This window comes from Heliangelus exortis, chromosome 14 (assembly GCF_036169615.1).
Source record: "Heliangelus exortis chromosome 14, bHelExo1.hap1, whole genome shotgun sequence".
Classification (NCBI taxonomy): domain Eukaryota; kingdom Metazoa; phylum Chordata; class Aves; order Apodiformes; family Trochilidae; genus Heliangelus; species Heliangelus exortis.
Genome location: NC_092435.1, coordinates 10,574,535 through 10,588,017, shown reverse-complemented (window position 1 = coordinate 10,588,017; position 13,483 = coordinate 10,574,535). Strand labels below are relative to the sequence as shown.

At 39.8% G+C, this 13,483-nt stretch overlaps 1 protein-coding gene across 1 annotated transcript in view; it reads right to left on the bottom strand.

The window, feature by feature from the left end:
- CHM (CHM Rab escort protein) overlaps positions 1-12,815 on the bottom strand; it is a 54,680-nt gene extending 41,865 nt beyond the window's left edge. Inside the window, exons 1-2 of the mRNA XM_071757471.1 lie at positions 12,414-12,815; positions 1,351-1,417 (exon numbers count right to left, since the gene is read on the bottom strand). Coding sequence (XP_071613572.1) covers positions 1,351-1,417; positions 12,414-12,462 — 116 coding nt within the window. The 5' untranslated portion in view covers positions 12,463-12,815. The remainder of the gene's footprint in view (positions 1-1,350; positions 1,418-12,413) is intronic.
- Between the last annotated feature and the right edge of the window lie 668 nt (positions 12,816-13,483).

The window sequence follows — 13,483 nt, the reverse complement described above, 5'->3', positions numbered from 1 at the left end:
CTTGGACAGTGTTTATAAATCAAACTTAGAACTTAGTATTTTATAATAGGCCACTTGAAAACTATCTTCCATAATCACCTCTGCAGTATATTATGAAAAATGCAAACATGACTGGAGATTAAAAGTAATAAAATGATGTCATGAGTGCAAGCAAACTATAAACATAAACTTTATCCACATAGGATAACTACACCTTGTAGTTAACTTAGTTTTTTTGTAGAGAACAAAGGATTAAACAAAGTAGCACATATAACGCAAACAATTATTTCAGTATCCTCAGATCTTACTTTCTTATACTCTGAAAAAAATTTAAATTTGTGATACTTGAAGAAGGGAACAATATATATTGTTAAAAAATTATATTCTGAATATTAACAGATTTTTCTGTTGAAAACTCATAAATTATGCTGTTATCTCAGTAAAATGAAATTTGAAAATCCATCCAGAATTGAGTATATTAAACTAGACAGATAGAATGCTTTTTTCCTTGCAAGAGTACTACCTGAAACGAAAAGCAGATGCCTTGAAATGCCTCCCTTTTTATGGAGAAGGTGTTGTACAGCATAGTTATTTTTTATTTTATTTTTTGCCAAGATATGGATTCTAAACCATGATTCAGCGAGCACACACACCCATTAAAATGGCCCCTATTAATGTGAGTGAAGAACACCTTGGTTAAGAAGACCTTCCCCTGACCTTAGCTGGCATTAAGAGTCAGAAAATGACTCCACAGAAGAAAGGAATCAAAAGTGGAAGCCTTCATTTTCATCACAAAAACAAAAGACAGTGAATGCAAATGAGCATATTTCAATGAAACAGTAATAAACAAAATTTGTATTCCCACAGTTCTGACTGCTGGCTTCTCTGAGTTTTCTGGGAAGCTCTTTGTCATAGCTAAAAATAGGCACAGATGAAAGAAATCCAAGTGCCAGTGGTTAGCTGTTATTACAGACTTTGAGAGCCAATGAACATGAAAAAATGATGTAACAGAAGTGGTTCATTTAACAAAATCTAAGTTGCCTACCAGCAATATATTCATTGGTCTTAAAATCCAAACCTAGCTATTTTATGTGTTCTAGATCTGCTTACTCTAAAATAAGGGGTTTAATATTTTGGTTAGCAATCTAATAGCCAATTTAAGAGTTACATTACCAAAAATGTTTGACATTAACATACCCTTATACATTATGCATGAGGTCTTTATAGTAACTTCAGCAAGTTCTGCTTCACTTGTACCTAAGCATTTTTTTTGCCACTATGGTAGAACACCTATTGCACTTCCCAGTTTTTTTTTTTTTTTATTTCTAGCCAGTTTAACTCCTGAAAATGAAAATGATTGGCTTAACTTACGAGTCAACATGAAGAACTCGCTGGCCACTTCTGGCACACGCTGCTGCAGTAATGGATTCAGGCAAACCTGAAAGGACACATGCAGGTTTTACAACTTAGTAGGTGAAGATATACTTAGAAACAAAATAAAATTAGAACGTGGTAAGAAACAGGCCATTCAAGCAAAAGGAAGTTTTCCTGGGGAGCCACTGAAATTTTTAATACTCTCATGCTACTAAATTAATTAACATTATTTCCTGGTCCTTGGCATTTTCCTCTCACCCTCCTGAATACAACACTTTTTTTTCTAATAGTTGTATGGCACATCACTTGCAAATACAACTACCTCTGAGTTAAAGCTTGTCACCAGTGACTTCTCTGACACTTCATTATCATAAACAGATTGAGCACTTACCAGCACAATACCTAAAATTTAATGGGATGCTCTGTAACTTTATTGCTCCTGATACAGACAGGTATTATCTGAGGGCTTTTTTTTTTTTTTTTTCTTTTTTCCACTTCAAAAGTGTCTGCAGTATGTAAGTCTCTGTAACAATCTGTTGAAATGGTGTTTTAAAATGAAGAAATTTGTGGTAAATGCTGCATACACTCTCCAAGGATGCCTTGGAAAGTGTGAAGGTACAGGACAGAACAGAAAAAACAAGCTGCCCCTGCAGGTGTACTTTCACTTCACATTTATGGGTGGTGTTAGGGACAGAATGAACCTGGGATGGTTGTCCTTAAAGTGATATCCCTCTCAAAGGTTCTCATTACATGCAATTATGTTCTGTCAAATCAGTATGTTTTAATCACATTTAGAAAAGATGCATATTAAAAAAAAAAAAAAAAAAAAGAGGCTAGTTATATTTCTCTACCAGCAACACCTGCTTGGAACTGCACAACACCAATTGGGGGTCTAATGAAAAAAATGAGGCTGTTCTCTTAACTTGCACTCCCACTCACCAGATTTTTACAGGCAGAGTTAGATCACTTGGTTTTCTGACTAGATTCAGAAAAGGAGTATCCAGTATTGGACCAGCTTTGCTGAAATGTCTTTTTAAATGATCCACTGGCTGCTTAAGCAGGTAATTCAGTAAAAGTGATTAAAATTCTAAGAGACTGGTATTAGGAGACACTTAGGCTATGTATCCAATTAAGGGATGAGATTAAACAAAGTGCAAGGAGTGTTTCACTGCTCTGATTTACAGTACCAGAAGCAGCTGCATTTATATAACTGAAGAGAGACAGATGTGACAGTGGAAAAAGCAGATCTGAGAGAGCACAAACTTCTTTGGCACAAACATAGCCTTTGGGAGAATTTCAGGCCTGCAGTTGTCTGTTTCTTCAGAGAGGATTATGCCTTCACAAATGAATAAAAAGTCAGCATGTTACCAACCTGATGATTCATTTAAAACACATAATACAATATGTTAAAGGTTATTGAACAATTTACTAATTTCAAGGTATCAGTTTTTTCTTACCTAGAGGAAGCAGCTGGGAGACTTGGATGGGATATTAAGTACAGTTTAGCACTCCCAGAGACAGGAACAAGCAATTTTATATGGCTGATTTCAATTAATTCTAGAACTTGAAATGCAATCTAGAAAACACCCTGGGGGACTCAGATACACAAGAATATAGTTTCATGAACTCTTTAAGCCAGCAAAGGCAAACACAACCAGCAAACTATGGAGATTCAACTTCTCTGTCCTTATCTTTTACCATGCCTGACCTCCTTCCACACAAAGCAGTAGTCAGTTTTTGGCAGACCAGTTCCATGGTGGTGCCAGCCCAAAAGTACAGCAGTTTGTATCAACACTGTTTAAGACAGGCATGACAAATTATGCAGGAAGCAAGCTACAACTTCCCAACAGATTTTCTGCTTTTAACACTTACTATTTTGATGGATTAAAAAAAGAAAATCCTTTTCTGAATTGACGTAACAGAAAAAATTACAATGATTTTTGCACTGCTGGCCTTTCACATCAAGCAAAGACTCAGCATGGAATTAATCTCTAGAGGGAACAGTTCCTGGGACACTTGTTCCAAAGCCTAGAAAGGTTGAGAGCTTTTAGTTGAATTTTTTGAGGCAAGAACTCAAACCACAAACCATTCTGAACAAAGAGACAAGGAGAAAAAAGGTAATTGCAGCACAGGCTTCAGGAGCACCACAAGATCTGGGTGCATCACACAGTGTTGTTATGTGAAAGCAGCTCCCCATCCAGCTGTCCTCTGGAAGTGTCTGTACACATGAGCCATTTCTCTCTCTCTCTAAACTATCTGGAATGGAATCTACAACTACTATTTTGTTTGGAGTTCCTGAAAAAGGTTTTCTTGCCCTCATTTGGGCACAGAGAATATTACTCTGGGAATGGAATTGAGAAACTTGTTTCTTCTTCCTTATTGATAAAAGCCACAGAGAAAGTGTTGTAAAACATCACCAAGTGCTGCCTGGCTGACCAGGGCTGGAGTTATAGCTACTAGGGCATAACAGATTGCTTCAAGCTTGATCCAATTGATACTGTGTTGGAGGTCTGTTCTTCCATTAACCTTGGATGAAATTGTTCCCTGAATTAGCTTCCTCACTCTTGAAAGCCGGCATCAATTTTCTTCACCAACCCTTTGCTTCCAAGATACTGTGGCCCCTGAGCAACCACTGGTAACAGAATGAGAAAGTGTAAGAAAGGCAAGGCCCATGGGTTTTGGCTTTTGGAGAGGCTCTTGCTACAACTTGGTGGAGCAAGACACCGTTTATTCTTACGTGACAAAATCTTGGGAAGCCAAAGAAATAAGACCATGCCTTGTAACCAGCTTCTGGATTCTCCAGCAAAAATAAAAGCACATGGAAAACATGGAGCTTTGTCACATGCAAGTTACTGCTACATGTCATCTGGATGGCATGGTGGCTACTTTACAAAAGTCTCTTCCAAGAAAGAAGGCTCTGGTAAACAGAACAATGTAATAGTAATGTAAGAAAAAAAAGAGAAACCAACCTAGCTTGGAAGAACCTCCTTGGAGAAATGGTAGAAATTTATTTAACCACAGTACTTGAAGCTGAGCTATCTCCTACAGAATACTCCCAGAACTATGCAAAATACATCCCCTTCAGACTGTTCAGTAGAAGAGAAATACATTATTTTAAATAAATAGTTCCTATTTGGAAGCAGTTTCCTATTTCAAACTTCGATTTGTCAAAATCCCTTAGGATGGATTATATTCAAATTTCAAAATGCATTCAAAACCCAGCAACATGGCAGAGCAGGCTCCAAAGTTCCTCACTCATGGTGTGGTTGAAGATAATGATTTACTACAGAATTCAACTGATTGCAGGGGAAAAGCTGTATCCCTAATAGTGATTCTGAAGTCTCACTTATGCCTAATAAGTAAATAAAGCTGGGTATCTCCAAGCTCGTTTTCTTAGGAATGATTGTTCCAACACTCCCTGCCACGCATGCCTCTTGGGGAACAGTCAGTTTCTCTTTTGCCAGTTTAAGGGATGAAGGATTTAACACTATAACCTGTGACACTCTTGATGTTTAATGTTTTTGAGCAAGCAGTTGAGTTATGGTCTGGATCCAGTAACTTGGATCAAATGAGAATCTACATTTCCTTTCAGATTATTAAATAATCATCATCATCATCATCTAAGATTGTACTGCTATCAAAATCCGTGAACAAACTGCTGAATGATCAAGAGATCTGCCCTCTGGTACAATGCATTGGGAACTGCTGCGAGAGATTCCAGGACCACATCAGAAAGAGCTGCAGCACCAGAACGAAGCAAGCAGAAGCAGAGAGCCTGAACACTGGGTTGGTGACAATGTGGTGATGAAGAGGACAGCTCACTTCTGACAGCACTGGTTTTCACTGCCAGCTGTCTACACATCACCTCCATTACAGCCTCCTTGGATGCAAAAGAGGCAGATTAATCTCAATAAATCTTACAGATGTGGCTGCTGCAGGCTGACCTTGAAGTCTACATTTGGTTGTTCCCAGCAACCTCTGACCAAGATAATACCAATTATGTGAATTTTTGGATCTCCCCTATGAAGCAAAATCAGCCATACTTTCATTGTCATGATTAATGTGTTTTACATGTAAATAAGCAAGTATGAGAGGAATTACCTAAACATTATACAGTTATAAAGATACCAATTATTTTAGTTCCAACACAGCAAAATTCATACTAGAGGTAACTGCTACACTAGAAAACTCTTCAGCTCTAAAAGTCAACTGGTTTTAAAAGCTTTACATAAGAATGAGTCGTTACAATTCCCCTCTGTGTAATCACAAATTAATATCAGGCTTCCACATTGTGTCTCATCTGATCAGCAGCTATCCATGATGCTACAGGGAGGCAATGCCTCTTCAAGTGCCTCTAAATGGACACATGCACTGCCCCAAGCCTGTAAAGCATAAAGGCTTTATATATCTATAAAGGAAGCAGCTTCCTATGCATAGAAGCATCTTAGTTCCCGAGTTGTTCACTGTAAACTATTTCCCAGTCATCCAGCTGATAAGCTTTTACAGAATTACCCAAGCTTCATCTTGAAATGGTTTAAATGTTTAATTTGCTTCACTGTGTCTACTAAATAAATCACAAGTGGCTTTTTCATAATATAAATTGCTGAAAGGGAATATATTAAAAATGCTGGAACACAGACAATTTCAAAACAATCTTCTGCAGTCAGGCAGTTGACCAACTGCAATAAATTTTGTTGGTATCTGAACTTTTAAGAGAGCAACAGCCAAGCCTGGAGAAGCTCACAATCTTCATGCTATGTTTTTGGTATAGGTAGAACTTAAAAGGCATCTTATAGTTGAATTGCAAATGAAGTTGAAATACTTCTGGTATAGACTATTTTAAGTAAAAGCTAGCTAATGAAAACTGAGACAAGGTTTCATTAATTTAATGAATGCTCATATTGCAGAATAGTATCAGCAAATACATCTGCAGTACAGAATTATGGTAGTGGCATAGAAATGACCACCCAACTAAGGCAAGCAAGAAATCTGGCCAAGAAAGAGCCACAAGTAAAAACATTTTTCTCCTACATGAGCAATTCCATAGTCATCTGTGTACCATGAGAGGCACATGGCAATGAAAGACATGTAATTGCACTGTTGGTACAAATAAACATTATTTAGAAAAGAAACACAAATGGGTATTTTTTTCTCCAAATAAAAATTGAATGTTACTAAAAATCATGTTCAAAATAAGCAGTGTGCTCTGAAGAGGAAAATAAATCAGTAAGAAAATGCACTCTGAATTTGGCTGCAAATCATAACAGCCTGGGAGAATGAACATAGATAAGAGCTGGACAACAGCATGAATGCAACACAGGTTTAGCTCATTAAACTCCTATAAAAATTGTACCACTGGATGAGTCACGTTGTCTGGATTTGGCAAAGTTCTGTTGTACCTACACACTCTGCTCAAGCAACGTCTAAGACACCAAATCAAGGTAACAGATAAAAAACCCCATTTTTTACCCATTTGGCAGAACACTTTTTGAATGCCAGGGAAAAAGCAGATTGCCTCAATGGGAGGAATTGTGTTGACTGGAAAGGAAGAGCTGCTTTACTTTTCATTATTAGAAGGTTATCTTCCAACAGAAGGCTAATTTTTGAAGAGACACCAAACTGGTGTACTTTTATAGGAACAAATATTATATACATAAGTACACCTCTTATTAAGGAAGATGACAGGTGAAACCTAGAAGACTTTTTGTACCAAATACAGAGGGTTTGTAAAGAGACCTCTCCAGCACATACTACAGGTATGAGTCTAAACTTTGGTTTACAACCAATAGCTGCAGATGAAGAAAAAGCAAAGCACATTTATTAAAAGATAAATGTAAGACAAACATTAAGTTTTATTTTTATCTGAGCCTTCCAACATTTTCACTTCTTTTTCTGCCTCCCTGAAGGAAGATTGCTCACTCTGCTTGCTCATACACTTCATAAAGAGGTTAAAAGACTTTTCTCCTAAGCTTCCACACAGTTACCTGGGTATCAACAGAAGCTGTTATAAAATGCTTTGCTTGGCTCTAGAACAACCTCAGTGCACCAGTGACTTCAAGAGAGATGAATTCTCTTAGCAGGACTGAATTACCAGCTTTATGGCCACTCTGCAAAGAGTAGAATGACATTTTCTACTTGGGGATAGACAAACCTGTCTTTTTCATTACTCCTGACTCGGATGAGAATTTCAAACTGCCTTGCTAAGACATTTTCTAAAGGAGTTTTTCACCTTGATATGCAGATGACCTACTCTGTATTTTTCAGAGCAGGATCACAGAGTGCTATGGTCTCTTGTTTTGTAAGATCAGCAATATGGTCTGGAAAGCCTAAAGAACACCAACAGGCTGAGAAGGACAACAAAAGATTCACAAAATGAGTTTTCTTACAAAAGCAGTGAGGAACATTTCACAATATCTGAGAAACAATTCTATCTGAGATATCAGGGGGAGTCCAAGTCTCCAAGAAGGGTGACAGAGCACCTCTGCTACACAAGACAATTTGGAATAGAAGGCACACCAGCAAACACCCCCTTAGTTTTCGTCAAGTTAAAAAAAAGCAATTGAGAGAAAGCTATGATTACACATAGAGAATACTAAAAAAACAAAACAAAACAAAAAATTTTGAAAAATGGGAGGGCAGGGGGCCTGTGTGAGGAGAAAACTGAGTCAGTGAGCATTTTGTTGGATATTTACATGGAGGATTAATGACTTACAAATGAGAATAATAATATGGGTCTATTTCCTCCTTCCAGACATCAACATTATAAGTCAGTGGCACTGTGTCAGTCAGGAATGAGCACTGACATTAAAAAGTATTCAGCTTCAGCTGGTTTTCCATCTAGCTTTTGTTGTAAAAATATAGCTGCTGCTGTAAACTGAAGTGCTTATATAACATAATGTAACCAAAATATCAGCCCAGAGATGTATCAGAAAACACTTAGGCACATGCTGAAAATATCCTGCAACAACAAAAACATTAGGAATTGTTATTTTTTTGTTTTGTTTGATTATTTAAAATCAGTCTCCAGTGTAAACTTCATAATTCACATCTAAAATATTTAGGCTACTTTTTCATTGTATATTTTAAAAGTGGTGTTAGTATTTGGAAGTGATTTTCCTAACACTGTACTTACATAAGATAAACCTGAAGTACTTATACCACTCCCAGCATATCGAACAATAAATAATAGATTCTCCTGACAGGACTTTGATGACCTGGCAAAGCCCGAGTGCTTTCAGCCAAAATCATATGAAACCATAAATCACTCTTTATTTTATAGAATATTTCAAAATGGATTCCTGCTTTCTACCTTGAAAGTCATTTCATGTGTTATTTATAACCACTGAAAACCAGAATGGAAAGAAAATTGCATACAACTAGAAAATTTACTGTGACTGCTTTTGTAAAGAATAACTCCTTTTTAGAAAAAAATTAGAATTACTGGCAGACAAACTTGTGAATACAACCACCTTTTAAAGAGCCATATCCTTTCTTCTTCGACTTCCCCAGCAGTTAATACAAGCCTAGAGTGTCAGGAGAAGTTTAAGAACTCAAGACTGAATATAATCCAAACAACTGAAGAAATTCTCATCTATGGATAACACTGCATCCTTATCCACACCACTTACAAGTACGTGTAGCCATGTCGCAAATTTTTGCACTTGCAGTGGTTTCTGCCATAAATTCAGCACTGCAGAATGTCTTGCCTGTGACTTTTCCTACCTGAGGACAGCCTAGAGACAAAAGCTCTGCCTTCCACTCCTGGCTCTGAGTGACACTCCCACAGAGATGCCCATTTTTTGAGATATTTACCAAAGAACTCCTGATGTTCCCTCTCATTATTATAAGTACCACCATCTTAATGCCTGCACCAATATATATGGTGTGGCCATAGAAAGCCTCAAGATATGCCCACTAAATTTGTATAATATGATAATCTAGTTTCCTGTAAAAGGATGGACATAAATTCCCTGATCATGTGAAGCTTTTGCTGCTGGACCCAGCAGGATTAAGGATTTTTGTACGGAACATCCATTTTCCTCTAAACTTGCCAGTGCAAGAAACTGTTTAAGCTGGGCTGAGGAAAAGTAGTTTTTTCAATAAGGGAATTTACTTTTCCCTCAGAAATATTGATGAAGTAATTGAACATAAGCATTAAGTGGAGCACTGATGGCTAAAATGCAGTGCAAGGTTCCATTTTCATTAAGCTTACTACAGGGAAACAGTTAAATGAGCCTTAAATAAAAGTTTATAATAAAAACAAATTCAAATCTAATGTTACCACTAATTAATTACTAAGATTAACTGATGCACAAACTACAAGACCAAAAAGAGACCACACATGCAGAAAAGAATGCTATTACTACTATGCAGCTACAAGCCTATTAACACAAACATTCTAGTTATTAAAATATTACAATTAAATATCCACAGGTACACTCACCACACCTCATACCATCAAAAAAAACCAGAGTTAAAGACAAGGCTAAAATATTCCCTCAGGTGTAATTTTCCAGAAGAAAAGACAGATCAAAGTTTTACTCTGAATCATGTTCCACACTGAGTAATTTAATACAGATTTTTTACAAGTCAGCCAGCAGCATTCATCACTATTTACAAACATTTTTAGTAAAAAGCAATGCAAGGAAAAGAAAAAAATAATTCCTAAAGAGCATAACTCTGAAAATCTTGGAATTAGCCAGAGCAGCACTCTCTGCAGGTAGGCAAAACCTCATTTTTTAATACAAATCCACCATGACAAAATACATCAATATTTCAGAGTAAGAACTTAGCCAAAAGAAATTCCTTCCCCAGCACCAAAGCTCAACTTTACCAGCTCATTCCCAAGCAGGGAATTGGGTTTGCTGGGCACTGCCTGACCAACCCTCCCTGGCACAGACAGCTCAGCCACCAGTGCCTTTGCTGGGGACCTGCCAGTTTTCAGAGAATGCTCCCAACAGTGTGCCCAGAGGTGCACAAACCTATAAAAGCTCCAGAAGAAAAAATTGGCAGCAGTTTTTTTACTCATCCAGTGGATGAAATGTTCTTTATGTAATTAATAGTCCCTTTAAAGAGGCAATATTTTCATGAGCTTCTTTAGTAGCTAAATCACACCCTCACAATAATTTTATCAGCCTTTAAGTCTCCTTTAATTTTCTACAGCACTGCTGCATCTTCGTAAGTGCTATTTTTCTCATTGCAGCAAAAGATGAATTATCCTGAAAACTCACCTAAATTGTGCAATTTTTATTAGATCACCCTTTCCATTTGGTGCATTAGCCTTTCATTATTTATCATTCTTCTCATACACCCAAAATACTCACAAACCTGAGCACAAACGGAAATGTCAGATTCATTACAAGGGTTAAGAACAAAGAAGGGATCTTTTTATTTGCTCAAGAGCTTTTGCATTTTTAGTAGGGTTATGGTCAGCAATAGGGACAATATGATTTTGTAATCTCTCACAAACTCCAGAACTAAATCCAAAGTCTCTTCAGCAATTCTTCACACAGTGTAAGGGGATTGGTTTTGTGGTTTGTTTTTTTTTTTTTTCTGGTAAACACTGCAAAGAGCAATTGCATTAAGAAATTCAGTCACTGTAGTAAAAACTGCTAGGAAAAGTAGTCTTAAACCTGAAGGGCAGATTTTGCCAAGCAAACTCGAGAAACATAGTTCCTGATTTCACATGGAAAACCACAGCTTTTAGAAGTGTCTTCCCTTCAAGTTTCAACCAAAATCCAGAGCTGACCAAGGGAACTTGTCATAAAAGCAACAAAATCTGAGTGCAAATTTGGGACCTACAAAGAGTAATAAATTTTGAACATTTTAAGACTAGAGCTCAATGCTGAATTTAAGGTGGGGAGCTTATCAAGACCAGTTTCAAAGCAGACACTGTCACTGGGTTCTACAAAAGAGAATATTTCAGTATTTAAACACAAACAGCAAGCATCTTACTTTTGAAGGAATATTTTAGAATTTGCCTTGTAGTCACACTGTTGTGCTTTGTTTCAGTGAAACATTCAAGATCTCCATCACTGTTCACCTGAACAGGTAACAGCAGGAACTTGTTTAGGATATAGGGATTGCAGGCAGTTCCAGAAAGTGCAGAGCTAAGTCTGTGATATGTGCAATCATTAAGCCTTACAACCTTAACCTTGCTCATATACTGAGAAACACACTTAATTAAGGAGAACTTAAAGAAAAAAATAAAAAAGATAAATTTTTAAGGTTATTTGTAAGCTTGAATAGAGATTACAAAAAACTTTCAAGATTTTAAAGCTCTTGTACTACAGATACAACTATAGAAAACAGAGATTAGCAGCCTACTCCACACAGACTGCAACAAACCCGAGTTCATCTCTTCAGAACTATTTTCAGTGCACAAAAGCAGACTCAGCCAGCAGGCAGGTGTTTCAGGAAAAAGCTCTAAGGCTGTCAGAGCCAGACAAGACTTTATGAAAGTACCACAGCACCAGATCTCAGGTGTGCAGGGAAGGTGGAGCCCAACCAGGGACAGGCTCCAGGGAGACCTCCTTCCCTCTCTCTATATCTCTCCCTCCCATCCCTCCCTCCTTCCTTTCCTCCCTATATTCCTCCCTCCTGCCTTCCCTCCCTCTCCTTCCTTCCCCCTCCATCTCCCTCTCTTCTTCTCTCCATCTCTCTCCTTCCCTATATCTCTCCCCCTCCTTCCATCTCCCCCTCTCCCTCCTCTGTCTCCCTCCCTGTCTCCCTCTATCCTTCCCTCCTCTCTCCCCCCTCTGTCTCCTTCTCTCCCCAAACCACATCTAGCCCAGTGCCACCTCTATTTCCAAGCAGATCCTTACACTTTCAGCAGCACCCCTCGGCCAGCCTGCCAGGGCCCGCCCCCGCCCCCTTCCCTCTCCCCCTTTCCTCACGCGCCGCCACCTCAGCCCCGCTTCTCCCCGCCATCTCCCTCACACCACCCGCGCGGTCCCTCCCTCACTGCCTGCCCCGGCAGCGCCTCCCCGGCCCCGGCAGCATCTTCCCGGCCCCGGCAGCGCCTTCCCGGCCCCGGCAGCGCCTTCCCGGCCCGCTCATACCGGTTCCGATCACCACCACATCGAACTCTGTGGGCAGGTTGTCCGCCATCTTGGGAGGGGCGAGCTCAGCTGACCGGCGCTGCCGGAAATGGCGGCGCGGTGCCCGGAAACTTCCGGCCGCCGGCGCGGGGGCCGCTGGGAGATGTAGTCCTTCGGCTAAGGGCGCGCAGAGCCTTCCCCCTCCTGCGGTGGCTTCGTCCTCACCGCGAACTGACAGGGATCCCCTCCTTCCCAAACCCTCTCTGAAGCATGCGAGAGCCTCCAGCCTGGTTCCGCTGTGATCCGTGGCCGCTCCTTCACTGCCCCGGCCCCGCTCCTCACAGCCCCCGGGGCCGCCTCCTCCATCCCGGCTCCGGCCCTCTGAGGGGCGAGCGGGTTTCGCAGGCGGACAGACAGACAGAGAGACAGACAGCACCCGGAGAGTTCGTCAGGATGAAGGTGCTGAGCCTCAGGTATCCTGCACATCCCATGCAGAGCTCGTCAGGATGAGGGTGCTGAGCCCCAGGAGGACCGAGCGCCCGGTACCGGTGTCTCGGGGGCAGCCGGCGGGACCCAGAACCCAGAGTCTTTGCCACCCCCCCAGGTTCTTCCCATCTCTTTTTCCGGAGATCAAACCCTTTTCTGGGATCCAAGGATGCTGTGGGCAACGGCACTGAATGCAGAGAGGCGCCCACATCGGTCAGAAAACTTTTGGAACTCAACAATACGGCTGCGTTCGCCTTCTTGACGCCAAATGCCAAATATTTCCAGGCGAACAGCCCTATTTGCTGTACAATTCGCCTGTCAAGTCTGCTGAAGTTTCTTGGATGAACGGATTTTCAGTAACTCACGATGGATTTAACTTTTGTTATTTCTTCTCGCATGTGCAGTGTTTCCAAAACTGCTCCTGGTTGTTCAATCTCATGTATCGCTGATTTATTAATGTATCGAGAACACTATTTATTTTATTATTTTTTAAAATCCCCTTTACTGCCCACCTGTGATAATTCCTTTACCCACCCTGTTGAATACTGCTTTTAGAAGGCAGTGTATTAGTTCATCTATTTCTAATTAATCCCATATCTCTCCTT